The following is a 16,548-nucleotide window of genomic DNA, read 5'->3' as shown; positions in this document are numbered from 1 at the left end:
ATTTGACCATTAGTAGACGAGATGTTCGGCGTATGTGTGTATATTGCATATGCCTAACGGATTGTAAGCAGTGTCATGGAATTTTTACCTTTTATTCAATGAATGCCGATTCATTCAAGAATATGACTTTTTTTTGTAATACGATGTAGGCTATGACCGGCGCTAATCCACTGCGATTCACCTTTTCAATTTATTGTTAGTATACCAGGCTTGTGTTACTATAGCTTCAAGAATATCATAAGACAGCTTAGCGATGCGATTTGCACAGCGTACGGTACGATTGTTACGAAATTAATAAGTATGGGTATGACGATTCATCGGTACGTTCGAGCAAGGAACTGTACATTCGTATTTTATGAATTACTTTACCACAATATTGCCTCATTTTCACAACACACACTTCAGTCAAACCTTTGGTAATAGCCAGAAAAAAGTCGAGTAATTTTTTGTTCGCGTTAAAGAGATAATTTTCATATGGGTAATTGAATAACAAAAATCATTACCCATTCGTTGATTAATAATGAATAACGTTTCAAATGCCAGCTACAGAATTGAAAATAAAAAAAAAAAAAAAACTTTTTGCGCGATGTTTTTTCAAGCAATTTGTTTCTAATGATAATAACTTAAATTATATCGCAACATTTACTCTCGAGTATTGAAAACCTATCAGTACTCTATCAGAAATAGAAATAGCAAAAGACCGCAAAGATGTATGTTGAAAAATTGATTGAATATAAAAAAAAAAAGGGTTTCAAAATAGGTGGTAAGGATACTTACCAGTATGACTCAAGGGGTCAACAAAGCGTATCGTCTAATGAAATCGGACCGTCGCGGCGTCGGGCAGGCGTCGTCGGAGGCATTACAACGTCGTCGCATTAGTCACCTGTACCGATTTCAATAAAGGCACGTGTTCGCAGTACGAGGGGCGGCACTTTGACGTGATACGAATGCCCAAGGTTCGAATCCCAGCTACGCGTGTCTTCATCGGCGGGAGATTTCGAGGAGGAAGGGCTCGTTTCGGACGTCGAGTTCCGGTGTCGGTGCCGTTTCCGAACCGGTGCATGCACCGGGTAGGTATAACTGCCATGAGCAATAGCTGCCGACGCGACGCTCGCGACTAGTTCGACTCGGTGATAAGCACCTCCGGACCGCTGTACTACGCGATCGCTTCCTTGCATACGAATCAGGCGTGCCGATCGGCGGAGGAACCCCAGGCAGTTGTCCATACCTAGGGAACAACCGGAAGTGCGTCATGTCTCGAACGATTCCTCGAGGCTACTAAGCCGACGCCACGAAGATACCGGCGACGAAGTTCTGACTGCTGCATTTCCTCCTGATCCTTGAATTACCGATTTTCTTACACCTGTTTGCGACGTGATTATTCTGATTGTCTAATCAGACAATTGGAGAAGAGAAATTGTCTCTTGAATATCTGTATCGGTATTATTATTGTTCATGGTTTTACAGCACGAGATTTTATACAGTTTAATTTTTCATTCAGACAGATAATGTTGTTGGAGAATGTGAACAGTTTGTTTTTTTTAATTACCAATTTCGTCGAGGTAAGTCAGTTTTTTAAATAGTAACTTTATTAGACGACGTTTCGCTACTGGAAAAATTACACAATTGGTATGTCTTCGTTAAAATGTTTAACTTGAAATTATAGAGAGCTGAAAAATTGACATCAGATTTACAGTATGTGTACATTGTAAATTTCAAACTGGATTACTCGTGTTATAAAATTAAAAATTTGCGATGTATGCACACTCTAAGTTAAAGGTCAATTCTTTAGCTCTCTACATAATTTCAGGACAAACATTCTAAGGAAAACATAAGAGTTATGTAATTTTTATTATGCCCAACGGAAACGTTATTTGGTGGATACGAAGAATGTTAACACTTTATCTTTTTTTTAGTAAAGATTTATTTTCAGGTTACTCGAAATCTCAGGAAAATTAGGATGATTCAAGTTCAATAGAATGATGATGAGCCTCATTTATAAGATCATTTTTCACATGTGTTTCCTTTTTCTCGTTTTTTTTTTCTGATTTGTATTATTTAACACATTTTCATCACGACCGAAAATCTTTGACTTCTACAATGCCACGAGGTTGAAAAAATAAAAAAACGAAGTGAATTCCACGTGGAGTTTCTCAGCCTTCGTAATCAGTTCCGCTATACGCATGAGCCCGCATCAGGGATAAATAAATAGTGAAAATAGAGTTTGAACAGAAGCCACCATAAAAAATGTACACACACATATCATACGTACATACGCAGAAAAAGTATATTCTGAGGTCAGTCAAGGGTCGATTATCTACTAATTTATTGAAATGTTGACGTTCCCGGTTATACCGCTTATCTTGTACGTAATACGCGTGAATTCATTTTCTTTCGTGTCGTGTACCTACGTGTGTATGTATTTATATGCGTATGTAGACAATACATATAGTGTAATATTTTTTCGTCTCTCACGCGAGTTGTACGGCTCGGTATATATATATATATATATATATATATATATATATATATATATATATATATATATATATATATATATATACATATTTTATGTATGCACCTATGTAACATGAGCAAAAAGCAGCATGTATAATAATACGTGAATGTGAAGGTTTCACGTTCATGTGCATATCGCGTACAGATACATACTTTATGGGGCGAGCTGTTGGCGATAACCGAAAGGGATAAAAAAAACAACGGTAAAAAGGAGAGTAAACGAGAGAGAGAGAGAGAGAGAGAGATGTACAGAGCTCAGGGGGTAAAAAATGGTGTATCAGTGTGTATCACATGTGTAAAATAGGCGCCGGTCCTAACGATCAAGTGTGTATATATGTGTATACGTATTACGCATGGACACAAGTAACCAGGGAATGAATTATGGCGAGTTAATTATTTCAATACGATTCGAGATAACGTCGTCGAGTCTCCGATAATAACCGAGGTTAGAAAGATATACCTAATAAAGAATCAGGTGTCTACACGCTTCGTCGATTCTGCTTGTATGAGTCGTTCTGCAACATACCGCGTATGATTTTCCGACACGGGCTCATCGGGCGTCCCATCAACCCATCTATCCCTCAGGCAGCTCGCTGCATTCTAGGAATCTATCTGGAAAGGCTTGAGATAGCGGCTCGACGCCTCGACGCCGTTCTCAGCTCGTTGACAAACAACGAAATAATTTAAAACCCGAAGTGACGGCGCCTCATACGTAAATAGAATCGGGTTATAGAGAAGTGGAGAGACCGACTGACGGGAAACTCGGAGAACTCATTTAGCTCGTTGTCTCTCCTCGAGTGCCCGACTCCGGCTTTTCCTTTTTCCAATCCAAGATCGCTCTAATAATCCTTCCTTTCTTCCATTATCCACGAACAAGTATCGCCGCTATTTTTAAGGACAATTAATCTTACAAGGAAGTCAAAACCGCTGCTGTCATTTTTTGCATAGCAATCGTGTCATAGCCTCGAGCAATGAAGCACGTCGGCCTGACCTGGGAACGGAGTCACCGGAGTTAAGAAGCCAATCAAGAATCGCACGTAATCACGAAGTGCAGAGTCACGGATTGCGCGCACCTTAACCTACAAAACTCGTCGATCCAATACGGCTGACAAAAATTTAAAATTCCATCAAATACGGTTTTCGGGGTCGCTGATTGGATTCGCTATACTAAATTTTCAAAATCTCATTTCAGATTCGTAATTAGTGACCCCAAAAACCCCTGGACAGTTGTTTCTCCGGATTCGATCGGGTTTGAAATTTTCATCAGCCATATTGGATCCGCCATCTTGAATTGTTAAAGCCTGTCGCGTGACTAGCCGATTCGATAATATAAATATAGTCCGTGAATATGTTCGCAAAACTACATACATGCATATATACTACGACATTTTGCCATTTGAATATGGTAATCGCACGGATTACACGCGGCAAAACTTTATCCAGGAAAATCGATTCCAACTTGTCGTTGGAGACATTTTTGTGGGGAATTTTAAGGGATAGTAAGAAAAGTGGGGGTTTCGATTCACGAGGTATTTCAACTTGCGTCGAGCTTTGGAATACAAGACTTTTTTACTGACAAATGTTTAGTAAAAATGGCGGCTGTGCGACTTGACGTTTGATTAAAATTCAAGTCGACTAGTTACTAGAGCTGTAACTTGGTTCGAACAAGCGTAGGTATAACTCGGTGACAGGAAGTCAGTGGAGACATTTAGGTTCGCCGACTGAACGTTTGATGAATTACTTATCACATTAAATTTACCGTAAACATAGATTAATAGATGAAAACATTAATTATTTCTCAAGTGATTCTTAATTTGGTCATCAGTTTTGCATATTATCGCAGATATTTAATTGTTTCCATTTACAATTTGCAAAATAAATTTCGTGATTCTTGAGAGGAAATTAGGTCCAAAAGTTCAATCTTAGCATCTGCCAAAGTCATCTTCCACGAAATATATATATATATATATATATATGCAAATGATCGAATAATGTTCATGGAATCAAAAGTCGATATCAGAATGTTGTTTTGAATCCGAAGTAATGAAGATACGAAGGATGAATATTTCGAATCAATGAAATTAAAATTATCTTTTAAACGACTCAAGTTTTACGTTAATCGCAACGAAGCCTTCGTATTTAAATTGAGTGTAGCTAATGAAGTGTACAATTAGTCCAAAAACCTAAATATAAATATGAATCAGCGGGTAAAAGCATACGTACGATTATTCTTCCAATATCGTTTTCCCGACGAAAAATTATCTTTCAAACACGCCTGCAACAACCAAAGCTATTCTGTATCCAGCAAAATTGATCATGCACTTGAAAGAAAAAAATCATTTGTCAAAGCAAAAATATTTTTCTCATTTCACATTAACATGTAATACAGCAAAATATTCGCCCCACATCGCTAGTTGCCTTCTCCAAACTCATATAAAATGGTAGCCGCGATGGCCTTAAACACCTGGTTTTTCCCGCGATGAAATCGTGCTTTCCGCCTCGAGGCGGTCACTCGGCGACCGGGGCGACAAATTTAATAGGCAAACTCTAGAAACAGGCAGGTTTTTTCAGGGCGATATCGAGGAAGCGGGCTAGTTCAGAGATGGAGATAGCCAAGCAGTCAGCAGCGACGGACAAGCGGACCCTCGGACTTTGAGGTGAAGCGAGAAAGGAGAGGATAATGGGGGACGGTGGAGGAGAGGAGAGAGTATCCGACTCCCCGAGTATCGGGACGATCTCCGGGTCGAGTTTTTATGGTTTCCTTTCTCCTCGAGCCGGCCCCATCAGGGCATTACCGCGTCCCAACCCGAAACCAAATCCGAACTCCAGAAGGTAATTCTCCCGACGTAGAACCGATCTGCTCTATTTAACTATCCTAGTCTCGCCGCTTCCAACGGCGATCAATCGATCCGTCAACCCGAGACGTGCTCACTGCATGAATTTACACATGCACTGCAGGAAGCGGTAATCCTGTTTCACCCTTTCAGGTGCCTCCCGAATCGCACTTCTACTTTGCACCGTTGGAGACCAAAGTCGTATTGTACAATCGAAAGGGTTACTTGGGGAGCTGCGATGTCTGCAGGACGTTACATAAAGTGGATCAGGCTATTGTCGATTTGCGAAACTCGATGCTCGGACACTCCGTGACGAATTATTAACGTGTCAATGCTCGTCGTTGAGTGTAACTCCTTGTTCGATTGTTTTTGTTTTCTTCTTGGGCTAAGATATATGTTCTTTTTTAAGGTGTTGATCATTTTTTTTCGGGATGTCTCACAAATCAACTTCAAGTAATTCAAAAAAAAGATTTTTTCACATTTTTATCTCAAATCTAACCTCTTCCTTCGATTAAAAATTTCATGATATCTGGTAAAAATACTCGATTGGATTCAGCGTACCTACTGAATTTTGGAAAGAGTTTCTTCTCCAGATTCGATCGAATTTGAAATTTTCGTCTGTCATATTGGATTTACCATCTTGAATTTTTAAAATGATATGCGATATATTCAATGTTCACGATTTTTTCCATCAATCTGTTTCTAACAATTGTAATTTACTCAGTATATAGTAATGTTGTTAAAAAAAACCTGTTTAGTGAACATTAGTGTTAATTTCTGACGTGAGAAAAAATTCACATTATCTTGTGTGAATTTGAGATGGAAATCTTAAAAAATTATACAATTGTTTTCCGAATTATTTGATGCTAATTTGGGGGGAAGCCCGGAAAAAACTCATCGACACCCTGAATAAGGACTACCCTAACATATATGCATTCATTTATCAAAAAATATCGAGGTTGAAAGTCTGGCCTAGAATTTTACTTGCCAATAAATTACAGTAAGTAACGAGTGGCCATCTGTATATTCCTCTTCAAGCCTCGTGTTAATAAATTCACGTTCGTTCTTCACAGCGTTCAGTATAGAAGTTGGGAATTGTTCTTGAGAACTTATCTCATTTCTCAATGACATGTATAGACACTGCGGTACGGAAAGCATGTGAAAAATTATTCGTTACGTCAAAAGGAAAATAGGGATTGAAAAATTGTTTCTGCTACACAGTAGAGTACAGGTAGAAAACTTTTAGTTCCTCTCACGTAGCAAAGCAACTTCGAAATGTCGGGTTTAAACCTCTTTCCGCCTGATTAGCAGGTTGAACACAAAGTTTGAATTTGAGTCGGACAAAAATCGAGATCATTACAGCCGTTTTATTTTGGCGAGGGTAGAGATACCGGGGGATAATAGGCGACGAGAAGATCATGAAAACAGCGAAAAACTCACCCGTTGAATGGGTAACCGAAGGCCGCGTCGTAGGGATGATAGACCGAAGGATAGGTCCATGCTGCAGCCGCTCCAGCTCCGAGGTTTTCTTTCAACTCAAGACCAGCGGCCTGAAAGCAGGAAGCATAGAAACGTTGGGAAAATCGGTGAGGAAATTTGACTAAAAAATCGGACGGTCGTCGAAACGCTGAGCAATAAAAGGAAATAAAAGGACATAAAAGGACATAAAACGGGGCCTCGATTCCACGTCTGCGGAAAACCCTGCGGTTTGTTTTACGCGTGTGGACGCGTGTACAGAAATGGTAATTACTGTTGTATGAGCACCGTGTGCGGTGCATGTTTGCTTGTTTAACCCTTGAACCCATCGTGCGTGGATTTATAGGCAGCCGTCGCCTTCGTCGCGCCCGGCGGAATATCTTAGTTAAACTACACGATTCTACGGGGCGTTCGACACATAATGCGGGAAAAATTATCTCGGAGAAAGTATTTATGTCATGTTTCTATCAGCACGCGCCCACCCAATGCTATCAATTCTATCGCCTTGCGCCTTCGTCAATTTATAATACCTACGTAGCAGTCTAATATCTTAAAGGCCCACCTTTAACCAACTGTTACGTATAAGCAAGAAAAAATGAACTCAAAAAAATCTCGACTTATTCAAATATTTACATATTTTTTGACGATGCGTTTTTGTGTCAAGACGGAATTCATTTTTCAAGTTAGATCAAGTTTAAGTTCAAGTTCAAGATCAATCAGTCAGTTCGATTCAAGTTGAGAATTCAAAGTCAAGTTTGAAGTTTGGTTTGAAATGTGATCGAATCGAGTTCGATGTGAAATTATATTTAAGCCTGAGATTTTCGTTCACTTATTCGATATCGGTTTCCAGTTATTGCAGAGTTACGTGAACGGATGATAATATTTTTGTGTCATTTTTTACATACTAATTCGAGTTATAAAATAAATTAAATGAGCAAAATTGTTTGGAATGAGCCGATCGGTTGACGTTATTACGTGTACTGAGAGAATTGATAGTCTTATAACAAGTGTAGATTGATTTGAGTGAGAGACGAGAATATTTTATGCAATATAATATAATATAAGATTATCTGAGGAAAAAACACCGAAGCTACGATTACTTTATCTTTTTCAGATGTTAACGCGACGATGTGCATTATTTTTACTATTCATTTCCCATCTCCAGCATATTCATTTCAATAATCTAATAACAAACGTTTCGTTGTTAATTGCTTTAATTGCCGTATCAAGCCAAGGTCCAAATGTTACAAGCGACCGATATATATAACTTGTGATTCAGTTGCAACCGATAAATTTTGCATATAAAACAAGACAGTATAGTGTAATAATAGGATATTGAGTATGAAAATAATCTCCGGTTTATGAGTATCATCGGTTACACTGATTCTCCTCGACAATATCTATTCACCGACAGTTTATACGTATTATGTGATGATGGTAATAAATTAACAACCACCGTGAAGATCTGCGACGAACGAGTACGCGAATTACGATTAGAACTAAGAAAGATGGGGCCGTTTCTGTAGGCCTGCATTATACAGCCGAGGTTATCGGACCACACAACGCGTCTTAACATATGGCAAAATATTGGGTGCCCAAATATATTTAATTCGTGATTTCTTGTTGATACGCAAAAATTAATCCTGATCGCTAAAAATGACTTGCAAATAAAAATAATGCCAATAAAACGTCAAAGTAACCGAATGACTCGGCAAAAATTGCAAAGTTTCATATCAATTACAATAGAATTTTTCTCAAACAATGAGTGAAAAAAATATCGTTTTTTTTATGGTGATTCATTTCATTCTAGATTTCTGAAATTCTATTTAATTAGTTGAATGTAAGTCATTTCGTCAGAGGTAAAAAAAACAAAATGTCCAAGTTAAATCGATCTTGTCTTACTACCGCTGTATGAAATTATTCACTTGACGATATTAAAATGTTTCTACTATCAGGTAATTTTATACAAAATTTCCTTCGCTCACATGAACGCTTCTGAACAGCCAATTTTCTGGCACAGCAAACTGCAGCCGAACCAATTCTCGAAGAATTGAAATCGAGCCAACGATTGAATTGGAACTATTTTGCTGGAAAACAGTAATTTGTTCAATTCTGTATATATAGGTATTATTGCTGATGACCGACGGGATAAAACGAGTTTTATGAACAGTTGAAACCCTGCCTCGCATCGATAATTTTTTTCCTATGTCTGGTGAATAATTTATTATCCTCGAAAATAAACGTGGAAGAGTGAATGAATGTATAGACTCTCAAACTTTTCAATCGAATAGGAAACAGTTTTGATGAATTTAATGATAAGTTAATCTAACAATAAATCACGTCAGGTGTCATGTTTTTTTATTACAATATTTTTGAATCGAATCGATGAAAAAAATTTTACTAGAATGTACAACTCAGTAATTAAATTTCGAGAAATTCATTTGCAGGTATTACCGCATAATTACTGCCAATTCTGGCAATTCTGGCTGATTGATAAATAACTTTTTAGTCAATAGCTTTAAACAAAAACCTCAAGACTTATATTTATCAACGTAAAAAATACAAAATCAAACTCTCTATACCTAGTAAATGAAGATTTGGGTTATTATTTGACGTATAAAATGAAACTTTATATTTCTAAATATAGACTAAAAAAAAAAAAAAAATCATTTCCCTTTGTTGACCTATGATTGATTATAACATTTGAATAAACCTTATTTAAATGCAAAACTGAAGTTTATTTAATTGTTACGTACAATAAATGTTTCGGAAAATAGTCAATCGTTCTAGTTTCTATACAAAAATAAACTTTGTCAGATAAAACTATATTTTCTTGTCTAAGTTACGTGGCAGAAATGAAAATTCAACATCTGCTACCCAGACTCAAAATTCGCGTTGATCGCTCATAGATCGGTGAACGAAAGAGAAGGCTACTCACCGTGGGGGTGTAGAACGGCGCCTGGTCAGCACCGAGTCCAGGGAAGTATGCCGCCATCCCTTCGGAGGCGGCTGCGGCGGCGGCTGCGGCGTAGGGCGCGCTGTACATGGAAAGGGCGGCGGTTGGAAGGGCCCCGAGTCGTTGGTAGCCGCCAAGGAGGTCGTACTGGCAGGAACAGACGGTCTGCCCGGTCAGGGGGTCGGTGAAGATGGGCCTTCCGGTATCGCAGCATCTTCCGCCGGCGGAAGGAGGCGCGTGAGATGGACTGACGGAGGCGGTCGGACTCCCAGGTGGCCTGACCACCGCACTCGTCACCGCCATCCTGCCTTGCAACGAGGAATTACCTACTGCGCTCCCCAACGAAGAGACGCTGCCGCCGCTCAGGACCGGCGCGGATGCCGGCGACGGAGAAGTCGAGGATAGCGAGGGTGTGGCTGTCACAGGGCACTGAAATGCAAAAATACAAACTACCGTCAACGCACAATTAATCGACAAAGTTAAAGCGCTGATACTTTTAAAACTTTTAAAACTGAAATTTGTGAATAAGATGTGATAAAAGTAAATACCAAGTTCAATTTTTTAATGTTACAGTGTATCCGCAACGTTGCGTAATGTCAGGATAGAGTTGTTATTCAGCGAATCTGTTCGTTGTTGTTTGAATTGTTTCAGTAAACTGTATAATATAAGTGAAGAGAAAAATAAAGTTATAATTTGCACACATAACTGTTCTTTCAAGTAATTCTATACTTTAATATTTCGTTGTGTTATAAATGTTAATAATTTCAACCTCACGACTCTTTCAAGTATTTCAGAATTCTGGGTTTCGTGACAAAATCAATTACTCTGAAATTTAGTAAAGAAGTTCAATCGAGCATTCCGCATGGTTTCATAAATCCTTATCTCGTGCATATATATATTCTATATACCGGGACCATCTCTAGAAACTAAACAGGAACTGCGCATGCGCCAGATGATTCAATTTCATTGGTCAGCGAAATTGCCCCGCGGAGTAATTTTCGTCAGCTAACCAAGGCGACCAACGTACACGAAATGTGACAAGGCTCTGAATATCTCGCGCGTAAAGTAGCGTATTGAGGTTATGTTGATATTTATTCCTACTTATCGTGAATTTTCTAAGAAAAGTGTCATTCAGCAATACCGTAGTTGATATTAGCAGATATTTAATCGACACAATAAAGGCGTCAATGGAGAAACAAATATCAAAAGCTACAGAAATTGGATCAGTTATTTATTGAAAGAAGAAAACTGAAATTAAATGTGGAACGTCATCAACGAGTGGGAGTCTAGACAAACTGAGGCAGGTAAGTAAAAATATTGTTTATTTCAAACAGATTCTTTATTTACATAAAATTAAAAATAAATGGATTGTTGAAACCCAGTAGAAGGTTGCTCCAGAGTAGATTTGTTACAGTGCAGTGCTCCGGAAGCCAGTAATCAGTGCCGATGAACATGAAATATTAAAATAAAATCAGTAACAAGGAATAAAAGAAATAGTGTATCTTGAAACACAAAGCTTAGGAGTACAAAAAGTAGCAATTCGTTTTTCTGTCGCAATTTATTGAAAATTAGTGGTATCCAAAACAATTAGAAGCTCTTGTCTGATGATAATATCTTTTAATATTTTCAGGTGGGAAACAACCATCATCGAAGCGAGACTAAAGTTGTCAGGCGTTGAAGCGTGTAAGTAAATTTCTGATGCTATGATATTTGCATATTACAATATTTTCACATGTATTCAATGATAAAATTCGTTTGTTCTGACAGACTTAAAGTTTCAAGTTTGGATAATAGGATGAAAATCATACCTTACCTGATGGTCAAAACGTTTTGGTGGCTAGGACCCTAGTTTCTCGATTGGTGCCACCGTTCCAACCATCGAACCTGGTTGTTCCGTTGTTCCATTAGACAACAGGTATCCGAAGGAATTTCTTCTGGTCATCGCCACCTTCTGAACATCAGTCGTGGCAAAATTGAAGAGCACGACACGCTACAGATCATGGTGTTTGAATATTCCATTATTTTAGATCTATCGAGCCAATAGTAATAAGTTTGTTATTCAACAATTGCTGCTAACTAATTTTACAGAGCAATCATTCCGTGCACCATTGTAATCCAAGCAGTATTATTGGTCCACATTATTTTTCAAATTTTATTATCGGCAGTTTTGATATTTTATTTTTCACTCTCTTGGTATTCAATTCAGATGAATAGTGTTTCAAGTGTTAAATCAGATTCCAAGGATGAATTTTGATGGGTAAACTGAACCAATCTCAATCTAAAAATGTTGGATAACTTCAGTTGAAAATGTCTTTAAAGTCAATATTAATCGACAGTATCATCTGACTAGCTAGTTGCAGCTATCATCCGTGCTTGAGCCTCGTTCAACCCCAGCAAGGTCTAAGGAATGCATTCACTTACTAGTACACGTTACAAATGATCACTTTGTCTACAATAGGACTTACTTGCTGGCTAACTTTTTTATGATGAATCTTTATCAGGGAGTCATCCGGTAACTTATTGAAAGCTTGAAACCAGATTCAATTTTATACTCTTACAATGGTCCTTCATTGAAACTGAGAGTTTGTGAATCTCCATTTATTACAATTAATTCTGCATCCCATGTTAACACTGTTCGAAACAAAAAATCTCATCCTAAGATTGGAAATGGAATCTGCAATGCAAAAGTTATCTAGTGGCACAAGTTAAAAACAAAGAACCTTATAACGGTTTCTGCGACAGAGGGATTCCTTCCGGACATTCATGTTACTGGATGATGTTCGGAGCACTATGAACAAGATATTGTATTGGATTTAGGTTTGAGTAGATATTTTCATGAACTTCAGTGAAAATTAGATATTCATTTGTTTCAAAGGAACAAGGGGTACAATGTTGAACCCGATAAGTCAATATTTTCATATGAATGTTCTGAACATTACTCTAAAACATGATTATCCTTAAAGTTAATTACTGAGGCACATTTTGAAAATGTTGATTTTTAACTTGTGTCACAGAATGTTTCTGAGTTTTACTCTTGGGATTAGATTTCTTTAGATTAGATTTGAAATTGAAAGAAACCGTAAGATCTACAACTTCCTTTTTCAACCAACAAAAGTGGCCGATGATCTCTGCATGTGTCATGAATTGAATGGGAAGAGAAGACATCAGCTAACAGCAGAGATGCTATTATTTTGGCTGTATTTTCTGTTGAAAGAAAAAAATTTCATTGTTATTCTTAATGTATGAAGTAATGAAAATGATTGAATAAATTGTCCCCACCTACCTGCTTCGTTTCTTCCAAGCACCCAACATTTGAACAGATTTCTTGTTTCAATCGAATAGGACGAATTTTCAAAGAGCATCAGCATTAAATTCCGACCGTTCTTTGAACAATCAATTTTCAATAACAAATGCTTCCCAAGCCTTTCCGAGTGACTATCTGAATGACTTGAGATTCTAACCTCAAAAATGCATGTGAACTACATCGCCGACAGAAACAGAGTTTGACAGCAGGGTCTCGGGGTGGCCAGACTGCACGGACGGCGGATTTAAATTCGCGCATGCGCAGTTCCTGTTTAGTTTCTAGAGATGGTCCCGGTATATCTTGTAAAAGCTACCAAACGTTATAAATGCAAGATCAAAAGACATACGAGAAATAAATCCTTCTTCTTCGCAGTTTCTTTGCAGTATAATAACGGTGAAATTTTTATCTCTTTGATTCAGCAAAAACAACTTTCAGCCGCAAATTTAGTACGAAAGTATCTCCAGCTGCCAGGAAACATTAACGGAAAGGATCGAATTAACGATTATGGGAAATGAGAAGTAACCGACGAGCGATCGGAAGTGATTTGGATAAACTATGTAGACCGGATGATCACCGAGACCGGCGAAGAACCGTTCATTGACTGCCGACTGCGAATCCGCACTCATGGCAGATAATCCGTGACAGAATTGCTTAGGAATGGCGAAGTTAAAATCGAACTATTACATCCGGATCTGAGATCAAATGACAGAGAGTGATAATTAACAGCCAGGGATGCATTCGGACCGGTGTATAATTGGCTATAATTTAGTATCTTGTCGAAAGTGGCCTAATGCAGTGTCGAGAACAGGTATCATATTATAAATACGTGTCCGCATATCCACACAACTGACGTGGCTCAAGAAGTGCCGGCTTGTTATACCGCTGAAATACTAATTCATTCCACTGCTCGGCCAGTCACGATTCGGAGACAGGAAGAAGCCTGGCATCCAGTCGTAATCGACAACATATTATTTATGTACACTTGACTTACTGCATTCTCTCGATACCAAATTAGCGTTCCGCATTTAAAGTTTACATATGACATTTGTTGATGATAAGTTTTTTAGTTAAAAGTATCTAAAAGCTTTTGCAACTTGTTTTTTTTTTTTTTTTTTTTTTTATGCACAGACTGAGAACTTGTTTCTTCAGAATATGCATGTATGGAAGTAATTATTTCCTTTCGCAGAACAAGACGAAGGATGGAATATTAAAATGTTCGATTCCCAAGGAAAATCTTGACGCTTTTTTAAACCAAACTAATATGAGGCACTGCAATGAACTCAGTTGGAAAACTTATCGGTACCGAACATGTTTTTTCATCATGGATCAAATATTTTCAAAACAATTTTGCTTATTCTTTTATAAGCTAATCAGAATTCCGAAAATCCCAAACACAGGTAATGAATAATAGAAGAAACGTTCGAAAGTATTAAAAATTCGTTAGACAAAAATGTTCGAGAAGAAACAAAAGGAACCGCAAGTTTCGATCATGAATGCAAATGAATTTCTAGAAGTTGCTGCAAGATTTGTGAAACAGCTGGACCGCTACTGGTTCAGTATACCTACCTATTACTCCACAATTCTACAGTTCCAGAAAGAAGTTGGACGTGAGATGGAAATATGCCATTTGCCCTACGAGTTACGCGTTGGTCCCGAAATCCCGCGGGAGCATCTTTCGTCTCGCGTTATAGGTAGATGCAGTAAAACGCGAAGAGTGAGCGGACGGATAATGGGCTTCATAGGAGTGCAGTTTGGAAGAAGGCTGCAGTGTGCAGGACGCGCGAACGAAACGCAGCTGCTTTTGTAAAAGCTGCACGTTGCAGGCTCACAGTGGTTTCAGAGCGCCGAGGTGACAGGCCCTGGCAACTGTCAGGAGGAACCAAAGTCGGACCCCCTCCCTCCCCAATGGGGTGAATGAGCGTCGGCAAACCTAACCCAACATAACCTTAAACCCGGGCAAATATAATACCTGGGCTCATTAATTCCATATCAAACACTAGGGATAAATAGATTAGCAGCTTGAGTGCCTTTCGCCTACGGCCTAAACAAACCCCGATCAACCCCGTGAAACGCCCTCTTCCCTGGGACACCGGGAAGACAATCCATCCATCCACATCCATCCATCCATCCATCCAGCCACCCATCCATCCACATTTGCTCGTTTGTGTTTCCCCCGACATATTGTCCGCTGGTTGTGCACACACGAGGCCAGATTCTCGTCCCTCATCCATAGTGTGTTCGCGTTATGGTTCCGCCGCGTTAATGCGTGTCACTAGGTGCTGGTTTTTGCTTACTGCAAAATTCGAGGACCAACTGTCGGCCGAACCGAGCCCCTCGTGTTCGATTCGAAATTCAGAGACCCAGGACAAAGAAGCTTGGCGTCGATTGCCTCGGACATCACCTTGTAACAGCCATGCAATGGCGGTGATAATTCTACCCGAGTACTGTAACTTAAACCGTTTCAAAAGTCTAGTTATTTTTTTTTTTTTGCTTCTAATTTCCAAATACTTTTGTCCACCGTATAAATATGTCAGTAATTTAGATAGCGTAGCTCTTTAATTACTCCAATCTCAGAATACTTGACTGACATGCTCATGATGATAAAAAAGCTTGAACTTTGGCGTGGCCGTTCACCCCCAGGAAACCAAGTAGTTATTTAGTGATTTCCAATCGTGTTGAGACCTGTTGACAATCGACGGACACAACGTTGCATTAGCTAGTGAATTACTTGTACGCAGGAAGTTGATTGAATTGAATGGAAATGATTAGCATTGCCGCGTGGAGACGGTCGTTTGGACAGAAAAAATGACGCTAATAATTCATGAGACTAACGATAAGTTATAGAATATAGATGGGCGCAGTCATCGGGCACTGCACTTGTAACTTGAAATGATCGAATCGGCTCTTCGGAATCTAAGATCTTCAGAATATCTCCGAGCAAAAAGAATCAACGCCGAGACAATTAGCGTCTGAAATCATCCGGCTTGCCTAAAACAATTTATCTACATCTCAACTTATATAAATCTAAATATTTTTGTATTGATACGGAGGTATAAAAATCGTCCATAAATAGGGTACACAGATTTCTACACATCAATTCCCCCTCGACTCTAAGAGATGGATACATTCGATTACTGCGGCATGATCCGAAGCATTTTTCTTGTTCCGTCCATCATCACTTCGTTTTCGTTTCTCTTTTTCTTCCGTCCACTTCGAAGATGCAGCCTTTTATCGCCTGACAGTGAGTATAACCTTAACGATGTATGTATACATATACCGGACTCGGATAAGTACTGGAATTCATTAAATTGATCGGTGCTTTCAGTGACACAGATGTAATTGCGGTTAAAAAATGACGATCGACTCCATAATTATCACTAACACTCGAGCCTGCATTGCGAAAACAGCGAGCAGGTATCAGGCGTCGCTTTATACCTACCTACCAACATATGTTATGTCCA

At 38.8% G+C, this 16,548-nt stretch overlaps 1 protein-coding gene across 1 annotated transcript in view; it reads right to left on the bottom strand.

The window, feature by feature from the left end:
• The window catches only part of LOC124404408 (iroquois-class homeodomain protein IRX-6), a 55,660-nt gene that overhangs the window by 27,646 nt on the left and 11,466 nt on the right, over positions 1-16,548 (bottom strand). The window contains exons 2-3 of the mRNA XM_046878504.1: positions 9,766-10,212; positions 6,792-6,901 (exon numbers count right to left, since the gene is read on the bottom strand). Coding sequence (XP_046734460.1) covers positions 6,792-6,901; positions 9,766-10,212 — 557 coding nt within the window. The remainder of the gene's footprint in view (positions 1-6,791; positions 6,902-9,765; positions 10,213-16,548) is intronic.

The sequence above is a fragment of the Diprion similis genome, chromosome 3 (genome assembly GCF_021155765.1).
Source record: "Diprion similis isolate iyDipSimi1 chromosome 3, iyDipSimi1.1, whole genome shotgun sequence".
Lineage (NCBI taxonomy): Eukaryota > Metazoa > Arthropoda > Insecta > Hymenoptera > Diprionidae > Diprion > Diprion similis.
Note: the sequence above shows the minus strand (reverse complement) of the source record. Positions and strands in the feature narration are given on the sequence as shown.